The sequence below is a fragment of the Leishmania panamensis genome (assembly GCF_000755165.1).
Source record: "Leishmania panamensis strain MHOM/PA/94/PSC-1 chromosome 32 sequence".
NCBI lineage: Eukaryota > Euglenozoa > Kinetoplastea > Trypanosomatida > Trypanosomatidae > Leishmania > Leishmania panamensis.
In genome coordinates, this window is record NC_025879.1 from 513320 (window position 1) to 532542 (window position 19223).

General features: G+C 56.8%; 4 protein-coding genes across 4 annotated transcripts, besides 1 other annotated feature; 2 read left to right on the forward strand and 2 right to left on the reverse strand.

Annotated features, from left to right (window-relative positions):
• Nucleotides 1-3412: 3412 nt before the first annotated feature.
• Nucleotides 3413-5359, forward strand: LPMP_321440 (RNA guanylyltransferase, putative; the record flags this gene model as incomplete). The annotated part of the gene is made up of 1 exon (XM_010703528.1): nt 3413-5359. The coding sequence occupies one exon, from the start codon at nt 3413-3415 to the stop codon at nt 5357-5359; it is 1947 nt and encodes a 648-aa protein (XP_010701830.1).
• A 3612-nt stretch (nt 5360-8971) lies between these two features.
• LPMP_321450 (hypothetical protein) lies at nt 8972-11317 on the forward strand (the record flags this gene model as incomplete). Its single annotated transcript, XM_010703529.1, has 1 exon — nt 8972-11317. One exon carries the CDS (start codon nt 8972-8974, stop codon nt 11315-11317), a length of 2346 nt encoding a protein of 781 aa, XP_010701831.1.
• Nucleotides 11318-13246: 1929 nt separating this feature from the next.
• Nucleotides 13247-14362, reverse strand: LPMP_321460 (hypothetical protein; the record flags this gene model as incomplete). The annotated part of the gene is made up of 1 exon (XM_010703530.1): nt 13247-14362. One exon carries the CDS (start codon nt 14360-14362, stop codon nt 13247-13249), a length of 1116 nt encoding a protein of 371 aa, XP_010701832.1.
• A 921-nt stretch (nt 14363-15283) lies between these two features.
• Nucleotides 15284-15885: a repeat region.
• Nucleotides 15886-16121: 236 nt separating this feature from the next.
• LPMP_321470 (hypothetical protein) lies at nt 16122-18443 on the reverse strand (the record flags this gene model as incomplete). The annotated part of the gene is made up of 1 exon (XM_010703531.1): nt 16122-18443. The coding sequence occupies one exon, from the start codon at nt 18441-18443 to the stop codon at nt 16122-16124; it is 2322 nt and encodes a 773-aa protein (XP_010701833.1).
• Between the last annotated feature and the right edge of the window lie 780 nt (nt 18444-19223).

Genomic DNA, 19223 nt, shown 5'->3' on the forward strand with positions numbered 1-19223 from the left:
ACGTGCGCGAATGCGGACCTACTTACCGATGCGTGGCGACTTGTTCCTCACCACCTTCCTACAGCAGCGTGCTGTCTTCACTATTTTTTGTGTGTTGTTGATTTTCCCTTCGCGTGAGTGCGCTCGTGTGCCCGTGGAAGCTGCACACGCACGTCAGTTGATCCCCTTCTCCTCCCTTTTTTTTTCTTCGACTAGGGCGCCGGTCAGCTGCTCTCCGTAAGCCGCGTACACCCCGGCAACCGCTGAGCAGAGATTTTTACGCCGTGGAGAGAACAAACACGCGTGCATGTGCATGTGTGCAAAAGTGACGCAGCTGCTTACCATCGATAGCGAAGAAGGGGGACGCAGGCGGCAAAAAAGAGAGAGAGAGAGTGAGCGAGGCAGAAAAGGCTGAACACAAGCATAGAGATACACCTGTTTCACGAGAAAATCTCGCCGGTGTGTAGAGTAGCAAGACAGCCGAGTCGCGCTGCTTCAAACGCACAGCGACATACTCTTCACGAAACACTCCAACAGGCAAGACACAGCAACCGAAGAAGCACGAAGGGTATAGGCGCAGCATATTTTTGCCCCTTCGTGGCGGGCGCAACGAGCTGCGCAACCCTCGCATCTCCTCAAAGGTTGTTTGTGTTTATTATTATTCTGTCATTTAGTCACCTCTCTCGTCTTGTGTTTTCGCCTCTCTCTTGTTATTGACTGCGACTACCACGAACTGAAATACAAGAAAGCTGCGGCGCGCACGTGTGCTCATTTTTCTCCTTTTGGTCATTTTTCTACCTTTATCTCCTGGCTCTCCTCCTACCCTCGCCCTCATCATCCCCACGCACTTACCATCCTTCGGTGCGTCTACGCCGAGCGCGCCACTTGGGTCACACCTCTGTAATACGTAATAAGCTCTGTCCCTTAGTCGCGTCTCCCTCCCTCTCTCTGTCGTTTGTCGTGACAATCAAAGGGTGGATTTATTGGCCAACGCGTGGTCCTGACCATACCCGCTTGTGCATGCGTGTTGGACATACACACGGCACGTGTAGGGCTGTCGTGGGCTGGGTACTGTCGGGGTGGGTGAAGAAGTGTGTCTTTGCAGGTGGTTGACCTCACCTGTGCCTCAACAGAGTTTCGTTAAAAGGGATTGAATAGAAGTGCAAGCAAGCGCTAATCGAGAGATCTCTCGCCGCTGTCAGACATCGGCGTATTGCGCGCACGCAAGGCACAGGAAACGAGAAGGCAAGTGGAAACGCGGGCGCAACACCACTCATCATTGCCACTGCTCCCCCTCCCCTCCCCTCTCCCTCCCTCTCTCCCTCCCTCCCTCTCTCCCTCCCTCCCTCCCTCCCCCCTCTCCGGCATTCTTTGCACAACAACCTCTGTTGTTCTTTGTATTGTTCTTCTCAACGGCGTGCCAACCCGCATCGTCTCGCTACGCCGCAGAGCCGCAGCGTTTTTGTTTGCTCCCCGACTTGTCAGGAGCTGGAAGCAGAATCCTCTTTAACTCCTTTCTCTCTCTCTCTCTCTTTTTGTTTGTTTTTTTTTTGTTGTTGCCTCTGGGTGACTGTGCCTGTATACGCGCGTGCGTATGTGCTGGAATCGTTGGGCGGGAACTTGACATGTTCATTTGTGCTCACCGCACGCACCCAAATCAACCCTCGCCCACCAGCTCAGCTTCACCCTCCGCAACTCTATCTGTGTCACGTGGCACACTAACGCAGTACAGCGTCCTGGGTCCCCCGACGAAGGTCGCAGGTAAAACATTTTTGGATCCGCACGCACACAAGTACACAGAAACTGCCTTTGCGGCTTTGAGGCCTCCTTCTCTTTGATCACTACGGCGTTCCCGTGACCTCCCTTTCTTTGGCTCTCTGTGCTGCGTCTGTGTTTTTTTTTCCTTGTCCCTCTCACCTCACCTCCCATCATCACCAACCACCTCGCGTGCTATCCGTGTCTCGTTGTTTTGTGGTTGCTTGTTCGAGTCTCGCTCTTCTAGTATTTCATTCTCGTCTTGCTGTTCCCCTGTATTCGCTGCTTTGAGAACGCTAGGATGAGTCTCAACCCCAACGCCCCGTCGTTTGACCCGACGGCGAAGCCGTTCATCCCGTCCTTTCTCCGCAACGAGCCAGAGCTGTACGTGCCACATGTGTATCACCCCGCCCCGCAGTTTAACCCGCAGCTGCGAAGTCTCGCCGGGGCTGGTCCCATCAGCAACGACGATGTTCCCCTTCTATCTGGCTTTAAGCGGAGTAGCAAGCTGGTGACTACCACGTCGGCACCGCCGGCCGACAGCTACGAGACACCAAGCAGCATGACTGCGGCGGGCGGCAAAACGTCCCCGGCCGGGTTGCCTGGCCAGGCGACGGGGGGCTGCGGGGGGCCATCGCTAATGTGGAGGTCTCCGTCGTCGATGAAGGGAGAGGCAGAGTCCTTTCCTACTCGACCCATGATGAACGCTAGCTCTGTTGTGCCTTCATCTGCCTCGGTAGTCGCTGGCGGGGTACAGAATGGTAGCCGTTTGAACGCAACTGCGAACGCCTCCGGCTCAATGAGGGCCGAAGAGTCCTTGGAGAGGCTTGACGACGATCAGCCGCCAATTCTCGGCTGGTCGTCTTCTTCCATGCGCCGTCCGCCATTGACGAGCCCATCGAGGTCCCCGCTCTCCATGCAGCAGCATCAGCAGCACAGTGGTGCTCGATACACTGCGCCGCAGCAGTCAGTGGTGTCGCAGTCACCTGCCCCCGCAATACCACGCTCACAGGACCGCACTGGTCAGTCCCTGAGCGGCACTCCATTTTTTGCATCGTATGGTGCCTACACTCCATCCGTCCCCGGCGGGAACGCGCCGCCAATGCAGTCGCACTCGCCGGCCCAAGGAGCACCTCCCTCGCAGCGCCCATCTCTGCAACATCAGCAGCAAACACCGCAGTATTCACACCAACACCAGCAACCATCGTTTCCACCAAAGGCTGCACCCGTGCTGCCCCGGAGTGCGCAGGAGCGTCAAGCTGCTGCTGCTGCTGCTGCGGCGGCGGCGGCGGCCACGGCTAACGAAGGGGGTGGTGGGGTATCCCCCAACACTCAAAGCTCCAACGAGGCGGGCAACACAGCACTTATCCGCTTCACCCCCCAGGACCAGCGTGGTCCATCGCCGCCTACGTTGCCTGAACCGCACTCCGAGTTTGTGTCTCAGCAGCAGCAGCACCAGGAGCAAACTGTTTCGGACTCGACTACTCCCATTCCACGCCAAACGGCAAGCAGACCTCCCGTATCGGCGCCGGTGCCGCCACGAATTTCCTCTGCCCCGATGGCACGTGCCGTCCGCATCGGTGCGGCGGGAAGCAGCGCAGCGTATTCTGCCGCAGTCGCAGCCGGCACAACAGCACCGTATCCAGTGCACACCCGAGGCGTGGTACTGTCGAATCATATGGGCACCGAATCGCCGCTACCGCGTGCACCGCCGAGTGCGACAGCAAGCCACATTGTGAGCACCCTTCCAGGCACTGTGACGCCCAGCGGCAGTCCTGCACCAACGGCTGCACTCCAGGTGCACGTGTCGTCTGCGCCGCAGCCTGTGAGTACACCAAAACTTCTGAGCGGACTACCCACCACGACCGCGCCAGCGCTGCGCCATGGCCTAGTCTCTAGAGTAGCAGCGCTCGGTGGGTGGCGACCACCGCAGTTTGGTCGTAAGGCCGCCCCGACAAACAGCGACCCGCTCATCGTCATGGTCTTTGGCTGCCGTGGGTCCGGGAAGACGACGCAGGCGGAGAACATTGCTGAGCGCTATCACCTGCTGCATCTCTCCTCTGGGGACATGTACAAGGAAGGCAAGCAGCCTTTTGCAGAGGTGGAGCGGGCTGTGAAGGAGAACTTTGGCCCTGAGGCAAAGAACCGCTCGTACAACGGCCTCGTGCTCGACCGCTTCGTCGCAACAGGGGAGATGGACGCATACTATTTGCAAGCCGCCCTCAACGCGCGCCAGCTGCCGGTCCCTATTGTCTTCTGGCTGCAAGTGGACCCCAAGGAAGGCTTGCGACGTGCCCAATCCCGCGGCGATCAGAAGGCTGGAGCCGACCACTGGCGCTACGTGGAGCAGCGGGCCCAGGCGGAAATAGCAGATCATGTTTACAAGAAGATTGGTGTTCTGCACATCATTGACTGCAACATGCTCGAAGCGCGTCGGGTCGGGGACCGTATTTACAGCATCATTGATGGCCTTTTCCCGAAGCGCAACCGCAGCATTCGTCTCCCACTTGCCACGCCGATCGCTGGCTACGAGAAATTCCACTTGCTAGACGACTACAGCGACTTCCAGCAACTTTCCAAGGAGGTTCACGCAGCGATTGGCAACACGTCTGGCCGCACCGATAGCGCCCCACTCTCTAGCATTGGGGGCTACATCGACGCCAGCTCGTTTGCAAACCGACAGGAATGCAAGCGGATGTCTTCCATGTACGTTACCTTGAAGGTGGATGGAGAGCGCTTTCTGATTGTCAAACACTCGCACTTCGGCGTACTGGGCTTCCCGTTTGTTTTCACTGGCTGCTACGACTTCAACGTTCTCTTCGATCCGCTGAAGTTCCCGAACGCGCTCGAAATGGTCGGTGACAGGCAGGAAGAGGCGAGCGGGATTGAGTGGATGCTCGACGCGGAGATGACTAACAGCAACAGCGAGCCGAACCAGCCCCAGCCGCTGCTACACATCATTGATTACGTCTACTTTGGCGGCAAGCAGGCCAAGCGCACGCCGTTCTTCGAGCGCTACGAGCTCTTGCGCGAGTGGTTCCGGTTGATGGTGCAGAATAGCGGCGAGGCTGGTGCCTACGCGCCTGTAATGCTGAAACAGTACGTTCCTATCAATGATCTGCCGAAGCTGCTCCCCTGCTTCGAGGATGCGCCGTTTGCGGTGGATGGTATTGTCTTCCAGGGCAACACCATTTACAAGTTTGGGCTGGATAAGTTCCTCTTGAAGTGGAAGCCGCTGCAGCTGTGCACGGCAGACTTTAGGCTCATGAACGGAGAGAAGACGGAAGACGGCGTCACCGTTTTCGACCTCTTCACGACGGAGAATGAGCAGGAGGTTGGCTTTCCCGGGGCCGTGGGCGTCTTCACAGAGATGCAGATGCACGCCTACCAGCTTCGGAACAGCGTGATCGTTGAGCTTGAGCTGGCCGATGTAGTGGAAAGAGCAGGTCCCAACGGGCAGTCAGCGACGCAGTGGGTGTTCCACCGTCTGCGCGTTGACAAGCCGCGCCCCAATAAGACTTCTGTGGTCGAAAGCATCGTTAGACTGAAGCACCTCACATATCAGGAGCTGCTAGATCACTGTAAGGTGCTTCGCTTCACTGGGCCCAACGCCACCTCGTTGTAGGGGCGTGTAGAGCAGCCAAACCGAGCGAGCAAATGAGGGAAGGGGGGACGGTTCTGGCGTACTCCACGGCTCTGTCGATGCTTCTGTTGCGCCTCCCGCGTAAACAGTTTATCCCCTTTTTTAGCGAAGATCGAGTGGACTGAGACCCACTTCAACACGGGCGTTTTGAAGAGAGCAACTTACGCGCATGAGGTGTCTCTTGCACGGTGATGCAAATAGCACTCTTCCATGGTCGCTAGGCTTACTAAAGCGCGCATATTCGCTCTCGTGGCTGATGTGTTGTGGACGGCCTCTGTGCATGTGTGTGTGTGTGTGTGTGTGTGTGTGTCTGTGTGTCTGTGTCTATGTGCTGCTCATCACCAGCTTCTTGAAGCGCCCACACATTCTTTTCATGGATGGGTTTGGAGCAGCTCTCCCTTGTTGTGTTGCTCCTTCCATTCCTCCTGCCTTTCTCGCTTTGGTTCGTTTGTTGGATGCAGGGCTGTTTCTGGATGTGCAGTGGACGCCATCTTTCCTCTTTGCTTTTCTTCTCTTTTCCTGTGTGTGTGTGGGGGGGGGGGGGGGGCGGCGTTGTACCGGTGGTGATCCGCCGCTGGTTGTTCGCTGCCGTGGCCCTCTTTCTGGATGGGGAGTGTTGTGCCTGACCTTTGCTCGTTATTTAGCTCGTCTGTTAGTCTTGTAGTGTCCCATGGTTTCGAAGGGGCTGTAGTAGTCTCGGCGCTGTAGCATGTGGTGGTGGGCGGTGGCTCTTCCATCCAGACTTGAATGATGATGATTTTTCTTTTGCGGTTTTCTAGCTAGGGGATCTCGTGGGTATGCGTATTCGGTTGGCGTGCCACGCATTCTGACTGTTGTATTGAGCATCACACCATTGTGGGTAGGCCTCTCTCGTGTCGCCCTCTGCGTGTTGCTGCTGCTTGTCCTGAAGACGCGGTTACGTGTGTCTCGAGGTGGGAAGTTTTGTCCTCTACTCATTGGACTGTTGCCCCCGCGGACGTGTATGCGCCAGTGTGTAGGGAAAGAAGGAGCGAGGCGAGAACGACAATCAAGTTTTATCTGAAAAATAAAAATAAAAAAGAAGAAGAGTGAAGGCACAGAAGGTGGCGAGCTGTTTTGAGTACTGAAATAGTGAAATACGCGTGAATGGCGGCAGGGAAAGGGATTCAGAACTAAAATAGAGTGAAGATTGTCACGTGGGGCTGTTAATAAGTCTGCAGGCACTTTCATGATCCTCCCCCCACCTCCCATCCTCGGAGTCTCTAATTTCTTCAGTAGCCTCTTCTGATGCACCCGCAGTGAGCAAGGAGAGCGAGCGATATACGCATGTGGTGTGTGTGTGTGCGCATCTGTGTCGATGCACCACATGTGGAGTCCTCTTGACACCCTCGCTCTCTTCTGAGTTCGCGATGTCTCTCTCTCTCTCCCTATATTTAATATTCACTGTCGCCTCTAGCCTAACAAAACAACAAAAAAAAAATAACACATCAAAATTGACCCGACGACTACACCTACTTAGAGAAGAATGTGCTTGACTTGAGGAGTATATCGAGTGGCGACCTCGAGAGGCCGTGTGACCCTCCCTTTTCTTCTATCATTCCTGTAGCTGCGCCGCTGCAAGGGACGCAAAGTAGTGCACTGTGCGCCAGAGAAAGAAAAAAGAAAAAAACACGTGTTGCCAAGGTAGACATCACACCACGGTAGCTCGCACCTAGTACGCCTGCGCAGGCTGGGCTGATAGGTTTCATGAGCCAAACGAGCCCAGAGGGTATTACTCCGTGTGTGGTAACCCGCAGGAAGACGAAAAACACATCAGCACACCTTTGCCAGCCATTTATGCGCGATGCTTTACCTTCTCTCTACCTCCTCTGTTTCACTACCTCTTTATGTGGTGTCTGCCGTATCTTGGCCATTTGGGACGTACACTACACCTCCCACGTGCTCCCCCTCCCCTATTGCTCTTCGCTACCCACCCCCCTCTCCTGTGCGCCCCCCCCCAAAAAAAAAAAACGTCAACAACAACAACAGCTTTTCTTTTGTTGTTGTTGTTCCAAAGTGCTCCCGCCGCGAAGCAAAACGAGAGAGAAGGAAAGGGGAAACATACGAAGAGCAACTTGCGCAAAAAATAAACAAGCACTCACAAAACGCAGCCGTGCGTCACGCTCTGCTCCTCTCGCCCTTCCTTACGCGAGGGACAAAAAAAAGAAAACCGTTCGTCCATTCCTCCCAAGGAGTTCCTGCTGACATCACAAAGTGGCAAGTGGGTGCGTGTCAAGAGTGGGGCTCCCTTTCTCCCTCCTTTCTGGTCTCTCTGTGGGTGTGTTCGGCTTGTTGTCCCTCTTGCAAGCGTTCTTTTCGGCCACGTAGGCCCGCTGAAGCGACACAGAGACACGCACACCTACACAGAAGTAGAAAAGTGACGGCTGCCGTAGGCAGTGGATACTCGACATTCTCTATTTGTTGCTCTGATCTCGGGTCTCCGTCTTCCTCTCTCGCTCTTTCTCTCTCTCTTGGAATCCTTTCTGGTTTCCTCTTTGTCAGTGCTGTGGTGTGAATCACGCGGACTCTGCGGTTGAGTTTGTACTGCTACATCAGGTGGTTTTTTTTTTTGCGTGTGTGTGTATGAATCCGAAGATTTTTCGTCTTCTGCTTTGCTTTGGTTGTGCTTGTTTGCGCGTTTTGCATACTCCCCGTATTTGATTGCCGTTGTGGTTCTCTTTCGTTTTTTTGTTTTTTGTTTTTCTCTGAACCTGGAAGGGAAAGAGAAGCCGTGCACTGTCTCGTCAGTTTCATCACACAGCGCTGGGCTTCACTGTAGATTTCGCTCTCTCTCTCTTCTTCTTCTTCCCCCCTTGCCGATTTATCTGCCATTCATAGATCAACTGCACTGACAGTGGTGTGATCCGGGGCTCGTGTGTGTGTGTAATCGCCTGTGAGCACGGGCCTTTTTCTACTGGTGCTGTAACGCCCCCCCCCCCACCACACACACACACGCACTTACGGGAGAATCGAACAACCAAAAGAGAAACTCGTGTGTTTCTTGTCTACTTATCCCCTTACCGTTCCATACGCCCCTCTTTCTTTCTTTTTTCCCCCTTTATCACGTCTGTCTGGCTCTGAACACTGTGCCTTTGCGGTTGGTGCTCTTCTTGAAAGGGTGTGTGGGTGTGTCTATCTGTCTGCTTGCTTGCGGCACTGTTCTTTCCTCCTCCCCCTCTTCTTTTTTTTTTTGGAGAGGGGGATTCACCTTTTGGACGCTCTCTTTCTCGAGCATATTGAGGTTTGGGGGCCTGTGTGGGTGTTGTGGGCACTTTGGTGTATCTCATTTTCTGTTTGTTTTCCCAAGCGCTAGCGGCACTCTCCCCTACCCACGGTTCTTCAGCGACCCTTGTGATCTTGTCACCCTCTTCGCCTTACCGTAGCACCGCCTTTCCTCCCTCCCTCTTCCGCTTGCCCATCAGCCATCAGGGGGGAGGGAGTGTTCAGGAGCGCTCGTGGCTCTTACAGGCATAGCCAAGCACTCCAACAACGGATAGACGCCCCAGAACGAGCGCCGCGCACATTTGATAACCGCACGCCTGCTTGTCTCTCCCCCCCCCCTCCACATCAGCGGCCATGTCAAACCTTAACCCTAACGCGCCATCGTTCCCGGTATCGAACTACCAGTCGAGCCAAGCACACAACAAACAGGGCTACAACAACAATGGTGGTGGCACAGGTGGCGGCGGCGGTGGTGGCACAATGCAAAGCGAGCGTTATGGCGGAGGGATGATGTACGATAACAGCAACTACCACCAGGGTGGCGGTGGCGGCTATGGTCACGGTGGTGGCTACATGGGCAATAGCCCACAGCAAGGGTACCCGTCGGGCCCTCGCATGGGTCGCAACAATCGCCAACCGAACATGCCGCATAGCCAATACCAAAACCTCAATGGCATGGTGGGCGGCGGCGGTGGCGGTGGCGGCATGCTTAGCAACTACTGCGGAATGCCCGCCCCGTATCAGCAAGTAGGTGGGATGGACGTGAATGGCGGCTATGACCAGGTCTCACAGCAGCCAACGCAGCAGCAGATGCCGATGCAGCCTCGGATGCACAACATGCCGCCCAATGCGATGGCCATGAACAGCAACGCGATGAGTGGTGGCGGTCGCATGCCGTACAATAGTAGCCAACGCAGCCCGATGCCGAGCATGCACCAGAACATGAATACCCAGGGTAACATGGTACTTGGCAGCATCAGCGCTCAGCCTCCGCCACCCATGGGAACACCAGCTCCAGTGCCGCGTCCGCTTTCCGTGCCGCCAATGGGGGCGCCACTGTCTTTCATAACGAAGAGCACGCCGCGCGTCGTAATGGTGGTGGGCTACAAAAAGACGGGCAAGACAAGCGTAGCGCAGGCGATTGCAAAAAGGGAGGGATTTGAGTACGTGTGCCTCAAGTCGCCACGGCAGCCGCCTGCTGCCAATGCAGCCGGCAGTGGAAAAGAGGAGGACGCCGAGGAGGTGGAGGAAGAGGATATTAGTCCGCTGGAGCGACTGGCACCACTACGTTCGGCTCTGGGGAAAAAAGCGACGATGAAAGGCATGGTCATCGACGATGCCTTCTCTACGAACAAGTTCCAAGCCCACTATGTAGCGCACTACCTCATCAAGGCGGGTCTGCAGCTGGACGTGGTTGTGGCCCTTGTGCCAGAGCTGACGTCGCTGGTCGAGCGTGGGGTGAGCTTCACGAAGTCACACGCCAAGACGATGCACCCAGAAGCGTTCGAGTTTGCCTCGAGCCTCAACCCCGAGAGGGTCATTGTTATGGATGAGGACCTGAAGGTGGAGGAGCTGGTGGAAAAGGCGGCAGTTGACGTGTCGGCGCTGCTCCGAAAGAACGTCGCAGCGATCGAGCTGGAGCAGGAGTACTTCATCCCTGGCTGCCCTATGGTGACAGACGCGGAACAGGTAGAGCAGATTTTAGAGGCGGAGCGTCGCGCGGTGAAGCGCCTGCTGCCGTACACATTCACGTACTCGGAGCCGAACTACGTGCTTGACTATGTGCAGTTTGTGCAGTCGGCTACGAAGCTGCAGCACTACCTCGTCACCCCGTGGATCTGGGGAGATAAACTATCGCTGATTGGCTACGGCACGAGCGTCTATGTCCACCTTACATCGTACAACCTGCTGTTTCAGTTGAAGGATGTGCCAACGGCGTTACAGGAGCTCATCAAGAAGCTCAAGAGCGAGGTGGAGGCGTCGGGCGTGGAGGATCCGGCGTCGCAGGTGTTGTTCTGTGTGGAGGCATCCATGCTGAACGATGTCATCTACATCTCGGACATGATGATCATCGGCAAGCAGCATGGAGCGGAGATGCTGCTCCACGATCGTGTGAAGCTGCTGTCCGACTCCTTCGGCAAGCTACCGAGCAGCGGCTCTGTGCGGCTACTGGAGCACTACCCTGTGTGCGACATAAAGACGTGCCTAGAAGCGTACAAGGACGTCAGCCGCGGTGCAATTTTTGTTAATCCTGACGGGGTCGAGTACGGTCGCTACGACGTGCGCAACTTCGTGTACCCGTCCGAAACCAAGAAGACGGTGCGACTGCGCATTTGGGCCGGTAGCATGACCGATGGCATGTGGAGCTTTGACGGATACGTGCGCGAGTACGAGGACGAGGTGCTAGCGACAAGCCGCACGACCGGCGCGAACAACCTTCCGGTCTTGATAAGTGACTCAAACGTTGACACCCACATGATCAACGACGGCAACATCGTCGAGTGTGTCATGGAGAAGACGGCCTCCAAGGGCAAGTCGCGCGAGAAGAGTGCCGTGCTGACGTTCTGCCGCCGCTGTAAATGGGAAGCGACGCCAATCACGCAGTTCTACATGTGGGCCTTCGCTGATCCGCCGCAGTGGTCGACGGAGTCCTTCCTGGATGCCTGCTCCTCCATCGCCTCAGTGCGCCCAACTGTCTAGAAAGAGTGAGGCATAGCTCCCATCGCTTCTGCCATAAGCCTAATATACTTGGGGTCACTACCCTCTCATCACGCAAACGAAGTACTGCGCTCGCCTCCGTGTAAGAAGGTGCCGTGTGGGTGAGTGGTGCAGCACCGCTACTCTCGTCCTTTACCTAACGTGAATGAAACGTGTTCATGCGAAAAAAAGATCATGAGAACTTTCGTTGTGCTGCGCCGGGCGACGGTGGCGCCTCTCTCCCCTCCAACGGACTCGTTTTTTTTATTTTTGAGGGAGGGCGGGGAAGCACGCCTGTCTAGAGTCGCACGTTTGTGGGAGGGACCCATGAGAGGGCGGTGTGAGAGGTCCACCTACAGCACCTGCAAGTAGTTCTGTAGCACTGGCGGAACACACCAGGGGTGGTGCGCAAAACGCCCGCATCCTCATTGGGGGAGAGAAGTAGCAAAAGAGGAGGAGGAGGCAATCGATACCCAGTGGGACAGACAGAAAGGGCAACAGTAGCGCACGCGCGTGGGACGTTTTTTTGAATGACTACCCAACCCCCTGGGGGATGTTGACAGGCCGAAGAGCAAAGAGAGGGAGACGAAGTTGCGGCGTTACGTCCCCTCAGCTTTATCTGTGGCCTCTCACCTCGTCTTTGTCCACGAACGATGAAGTGCACTGTGTCTTTTGCTTTTGTGCTCGTCTCTCGGGTACTGTGGCCCGTACACTTTGGCGGAACTGACGGAAACAAGGGCGAGTCCGGTGCGTCGCAATCCCCCCTTTCCATCCCCGTTTCTGGGCCAACTTGGACGTACTCGTGTGTTTGCGGTGACGTCAGGCTTTGCTCGTATTGTCGCGGAAAGGTAAAGTAAAAGGAAAAAAAAAGTCAGCGTGAGGGTGCGAAGTTTTAGTGAGGTGAGTATGTGGGTGGGTGTAAGCAGGAAAAGTGAAGAGTGGGAGTATGTATGAACTGCCTCTTTGCTTGCTGGCGCCCTTTGAGATGGCTAAGCAGCTGTGTGCGTCTCTGTTGTTGTGTGGCGCTGACATCTTGCAGCCACGTCTGCGTGAGGCGGACGCGTGCAAGTCAAGAAGTTGTCAAAAATGAAATGGCTCAAGCGACTCATGTTCGACTTCCTTTTCTTTTGATTTCGGTCCTCTCTTCGTTTTTGAGTTGGATGTTGTGCTTGTTCCTGCGGGCTTTCGCCTGGGAGAGAGAGAGGGGGTGGGGTTAGGTGGTGTTGTTTTGCTAAAGTGATGAGGGTAGCATACCTACTGGCGGCAGCGATGAACAAGGATGGTGTGGTTAACAAAACACATACGTGTGCCTTTGAGGCGACTTGTTGACGAGGCATCGTGTGCCTGCGTCTCTCCTGTGTGGGTTCCGTTTCTCTTCCTGTGCTTTTTTCTCTGTAAGACGAGGACCAACTGCACATACACACAAAGCGCACAAACGTAACAATACATCGAAAGCGGCCCTGCCGCGTGTGATCCACCCACTCCTGGATCCCACCGCTGCGGTGTGTGTGTGTGCGCGATGGAGCAGAGCGACACGATGTGCACCGCCCGCGTGGCAGGGTTGGCGGCGCTTCGGTGGAGTGCATGAAGCCAGTGGAGGGGCCGACGTGGGCTCCTTGCGAACGAAAAGGGCAATGGGGAGGTGGTATGGCTGGCACTTCTGCTGTCCACCCCCCTCCTCTCTCCGCTAGCACCCTCACGTGTAATGCGCTGCTTTTTGCTGGGCGGGCATGTGTAATTCTCGCAACGTGTGTTTCCCGCTCGTCTGCTCTTTTCCTCCTCGGCGCAGGGGCGGGGCTTGCGGGTCTGCCGCTCGCCGCCGCGTTCCCCGGCGCGGGGCCTGCCTTTCCCCCCTCCCCCCCCCCGGGAGGGGGCAGGGCCCGGGCCCCCCTGCCGCCCACGCGCGGCGCCCGCCCGGCCCTCGGCGCGCCGCTAGACCCCGGGGTGGGGGGCCAGGAGGAAGCGACGCTGCTCGCGAAGGCGGCGCATCTGCTTGTCATGCAGCTCCGTCGCGAGCTCCTCCACACTCCGTTCCATCGTCGAGAGACAAATCGGCGATGGCAACGCCGACGGCGCCTCCATGCTGGGGAGCCGCCCCTCGCCCTGCCGCACCGGCGTCAGGAGGCTCGCATCATAACCGTGGCGGAGCCGCATCGCTCGCATCTCGCCGCGTAAGTGCCGCAGCTCTCTCTGGAGCGCCTCGACCGCATCATAGGTGGCATCGACGAGGGTATTGGGATCGATGAATACGGGTGCGTTGCGCCGAACCGGGACGGCAGAGTGCCGCAGCGGTGGCGTACGTGGGGCCCGCGGTACGTACAAGTAGCGCATAGGCGCCGTTCCCTCGCTGCCACGACCTTCGAGAACATCGACAGTCCCGCTGGCCGCATCCGCGACGGGGTGTCGCGGCATCCTCGACGGCGGCTGAACTTGCGAGTGTGGTGATCTCATCGCCCTCAGAGCGGGAGGCTGCGCCAAGCGTGGCCGACGCGTTGGCGACATTTGCGCAGCAGAGTTAAGAGGTGTCACAACCGACGGAGGAAACAACGGTGGCGCAGGGGACAAGAGCCGCGGCCGAGTGTACCACGAGGGTGTTGGGACAGTTGACGACGCCATCCGTGCTCCAAGGAGCGTACCATGCTCTGCACCGTGGCCGCTGCTGTAGCGTGGAGCGGCACTACCCTCAAGGACCGCGGGAAGCGACGTGCCACAGCCAGGGCGGTGTCCCAGGCATTCGGTGGCATCCGCCAACGGCGGCGAATCCACAGACACGGTAGGATCATCGTGGAAAACGCTGTACGGCTTCGCACGTGGCGGGGCTGGTATAAACCACAGCGTGTTCGCCTCGTCGACGCCGCAAGCCATACCCAGGGCAGCGGGGGTCGTCTGAGGGTCGATGCAGTGGTCACCCCAGTAAAGGTCACCCCCCTCGCCGAGGCGCTTTAGCACATTGTAGAACTTCACCGTCGGCTCGAGCTGCAGTAGACGCGGTTCATTGCCCCCGTCCGTGTACACCTCCAAAAAACACCGGCGTGCACTCGCCTCCATGACGTGACGACAGGGCAGGAGTGAGGCGAGCAAGTTTGCTTGATGTTTTGCTCTCGTCTCTTTTCCAAAAGTACCTTTTTTTAGCTATTTTTGTGGGTATGGTGGGGGACTTGAGTGGTAGGGCCGTGCACATGAAACAATCCAAAGAGACTAACACGTAGCGCAGCGGCGGGGGGAGGGGAGGCAGGAAGAACATCCAGGGTATTGTAAGGGCGCGCTCAAGATGTCCGTACTTTCCTCTCTTTTGTGTGGGGTGCAACACTGCTCAAGGATTGCCGTGAAGCCGCCAGAATTGAACGAAAAGAAGAATGAGAGGAGAATGAAACAAGGTGGAAACCGTGGTGACAGGGAGGGACGAAGGGGGGAGGGGTGGTGCGTGGTAATATCTGAGAAGCGCCATGTTAAAGAGAAATTGTACATACAATGCCTTCGTGATTAGTGAAACAATGTGCGGTAAAGTGCCTGTCGTATTGCTCAAGCACAGCCTTTTGCGGCTGGCTGCGTCGGTGTAGATTAAGTAGTGAAGGCCAACAGGCGACCGCTTTTACAATCATCTTCACCTGACATGTTTGAATTCCTCGTCCTTGTCACTCTCCAACCGAGACATACAGAGAATCGATGGCAAAGCAAGGGTGAAAAGGGGGGACTAAACAGACTTGGATCAACACAAGACTCCCAAACATACCCCCATACACAAACCATCATCATCGCGACAGTTGCACTCGAGACGGCAGAGTACGACACAGAAAGTCAACACCAACAACAAATCCCACCAAAGAATAGAAAAGGCCTCATCAGTAATGCTGAGAGAAGAGATCACCTTCGGCGCCAAGTGTACCTCACACATTACTGCAACACAACCACAGAAACGGAGAGGTGGACAAGACGATTGGGAAGCAGCCACATTTTCCCCTCTTCAGTGTGTCTATCCTCTGCCATACAACATGACGCCACCTCTGCGCTACCTAACCTGCCACAGGCTCCACCGTGTCGTGCAAAGTACGCACCAGACGAGCACTCCAGCAACACACCAACCCAGTCACCTAAGCAGGGTCTCTGCGCCACCCCCAACCACCACCCCTTCTCACCCCACCCACTCGCCCGCACCGCAGGACGCCCCACAGCCGCTTTCCTTGTGCCGGTCGCCACCTGGGGCATCCCCTCACTGGGTGGCACACTCAGGCCCCCCCCCCCACAGCAGTAGGTAGCGAGGGGACGGGTGGGATGAACTCGAGTACCGTTCACGCGTCCTCCATCGCATGGAGGGCACAAGCGTGTGTTCACGGCCGCAGGTCTCGCCAACGCACCACCATCCAGGGCTTGACCGCTGACATCCGTAGCGATTCATCGCTCGGACCTCCCCTGCGTCGTCGCCACCTGGCCCTGCCACCGCCCAAAGTGCTTCTGCACTGGCAGGGATAGGGAAGAGAGGGGGAGGGAGGCTGCTTGGCTTCCCCCCTCCCCCCACCGAGCGAGTACAGGACCCTGAGATCTCACACGGGGTGGTGTCCGCCATCGTGAGGAGGGGTAGACATGGAAAGAAAACACGTTCACCTTATCCATTGAGAAGCAAAGCGCACGAGTGAAAGAGATGCAAAGGGAAAGAAAAGGCAAAGCGACAAGATAGCTGGAAAGAAGTGTGTGAATAATGCCCTCCTGACGCCCTATTTTACTCATTTCGGCGAGCGACGACGGCGACAAGAGTAACACGTGCTGAGAATACTAATAATAATGAAAGTATGGATTATGCTCGGCGTGCTTATGATAATGGTGTTTCCGCCGTGTTCTGCTCTTCCTTTTCGACATGTGCCGCCGAGGAAGCAAAACCAAATTGAACGTTTCCAAAGCTGGGGTACGACTGCACAGCCGGCGAACCTGCTTGCTGTAAGGTGTGCACCTCCTGCTTCAGGGCCTCCATGTCTACTACCACATCCGCAGGTGGGCGCTTTGGCCTGTCGTCGTCGGCACTGCGGCGCACAATTATGTACGCACCCTTTGTCAGCCTGTTTGAGAACCCCGAAAACCGCGAGCCGCGAGAGAAACCGCCCGCCTTCGGACCGTCGAAGCGATCACCAGCGAGGTTGATGGTGTCGCGATGCACCGCCTCTCGTACCCCGGCCGAACCATGCTCTTTAAAGCTCCCTCCGGTGATCGGGGTGGCCATGTGGCGCACGCGTTCTTGGATAGCCTCACACGCCTTGAAAGCCTCCAGGTGCTTCTCAAACGGGCCACCGGCGGCGGACTGGAAGAGCGGCAGTGAGGACAAGCTTGTCAGTAAATCGATGCAGAGGCTCGACAGCGTCGTATCAGGGATCTGTGCAAGGTGCGTCAGTGAGCCCAGTACAGATTCGAGAGCGCCACACCGCAGCACAACAGTGTCTGCCATCACCAGGTACGTCCACAGACAATCGCGCTCGGCTGCAGCGCTGAGATTTTCGCCCACGAGCATTGCTCGCTGAAAGACGGTCAGGATGCAGCGGTGCAGGGCTCTGGCTAGCGCGTCGTGCTGCGGGAAGCGCTCGCAGCAGTTTATAAACGCGGGGAAGAAGCCACTTGTGATGAGAGTGTTGTCGGTACTGGCCAGCTGGAAGAGGGAAAATTCGACAAATAATTCGCAGACGGCAAGCCGGAGCGGACCCAGGCCATACCCCCCGTCCATAGCAGCAGGGGAGCAAGCATGTCGCAAAGGACCGCTCATCGAGCGTGGCGACGACTGGGTAGATGACACAAGCGCCTCCAGCTCTGCCTCCTCCTTTGCTGTAGGGGCGAGGAGCGCCGTTACCCGTGACGCCTGTGCCTGAAGCACCGCTACCGGCGAAATGTACTGTGTGGACGTTTCGTACATGTAGTTCGTTTCAGGCAGTACCAGCGACTTGCGCACCAGGCTAATTATCGAGACGAGCACCTCCATCCCATCCGCCGCCAGCGACACCGGCGCCGCTGCAACGCCATCTGGAGACAACAGCGGCGTCCTCCCCACGTCCTCCTCGCAGCAGCTTAAGATGCACTCCACGTAGTCCGAGACAAGCGGCTCACTGAGGAGCACATCCACGATCGGCCCTGCGCTGTGGCTGTACCCGCGTTTCAGTAATTCCTTGAAGAAGTAAAAGTAGTGGTACATCCCGGGATCGCGGATGGCGGTGAGGAGATGGGCGCAGAACGTTGTTGGGAAGTTGAGTCGAATCCATTGCGACGTGAAGAGCGCCGTCCTGGTCGTCGGCTTCACCATCCACACCGCGGACAGCGCTGAGCCAAAGAGTGCTATGAGGGTCTCGGCAACAATGCAGTTGCTCGAAAGGTTTTTCACCATTCCCTTAATGGCCGAATGCGTGAGGGTGTCGGCGATGGTCTGCGTGGTCATCTCGAAGTCATTATCGAAGGCTTCTAGCAGGAGACGCTGCACGGCAAACGTCCGCTGTACCTCCAGAATGTTCTCCGCACTCAGCGCTTTAATGCAGGCTGCCACGACGGCATCGATTTCGGACTGTACTTGTGAGTGGGAAATACAGAAGGAGAGTAGCTCTGTCAGGTTCGCGAGGCACCGCCGCTCCTGCGCCTCTTCCCCGTCGCCGATGGCGGCGGACGCTGACGCTGGTGCATTCTCGATACCTGCACTGCCATCATACGCCTGGCTAGCACCAGGAGCGTTACACGGACCGTTGGCAGGGTTCCCATTGGATGGGTATTGTTTCTCTACGACAGTCGGCGGTGCCTGGTCCTCCGCTGGCGTAGGCGAGGACGTTGGAAAAACCCCTTGCAGCGCTTCTTTTGAACTCACGAAGCCATTCTCCATCCGCGCCTCTCCGTGAAGCAGAGCGAACAGCGTGTCTGCATGCCGGACAATGTATTGAAGAACAACATGCACATCACTTGGAAGGCTGTCAGAACCTCCGTTTCCATCCTTGTCGGAGCCGTCCGCTACGCGCCGAGCCGCACGGACAGTCCTGACTGACTGAATGCTCTGCAGGTAGTCCACAACGGCATCGGACAACAGCACCGCCCCGAGGCCCGTGTACGGGGACCCGAGGAGGTCCGAAACGCTCTCCGTTGTCCATCTCTTCGCCGGTGCACCTATGATCATCAGCGTGGGTGTTGCCTGGAGGGGATTGCGAACACGAAAGAAACACGGCACTGCTGGAGGGAGGAAGGCGGGGGGGGGAAGAGATGAGCACGCACGAGCAGAGAGACAACAAATAACGCGATAGCAGCGACGAGACAGACACACAGGCACAGGTAGAGGGAACAAGGGGAGAAGAGAAGAGGCTCCCCCGCAGCAAGACACACACACACAGGGCGGGTGCGCGGGGGTAGGGGTGGGGGGACGGGAAGGATTTGGGACACGCGCCAAATGACAGGGAAGAATGGAGGAGTTTATGAGCTCAAGGCGGGGGTATAGCGAGAGAGAAGAGCGAAAATTGAAGCAAACAAACCGAAAACACGGCGAGAAAGAGAAAGGGGTGTGTATGCCCTCTTCAGGGTAAAGCAGCCGTGTGTGTGTGTGTGTGTGTGACGACTACCAGCAGAGAGAGTGGAAAAGGGAGGGAGAAGCTGAGAGGCAGTCAATAATGAGAGGAAGACAAAAGGGGGAACTGAAAGGAGAACAACACTAGCGAATAACGGCGCTTTACGCAGTGGAACAGCTCCTGGAAAAAAAAAGAGTTTTGAATAACAGAGAAGTGTGTCGTTACCTCGCCTCTCCTGCTGCTGCGCACTCCTCTCCCAGCAGTCGTTCTGATTGTTGGTGTAGGTGCTGCGTGTTCTGCTCTTCACTTTAGGAGGGGGGGGAAGGGGGGGGGGCGTGAGAGCGGAGGCGATGCAAATGCCGTTTTGTGAGCGGTAGGGGGCGGCACGGAGGTTGTGG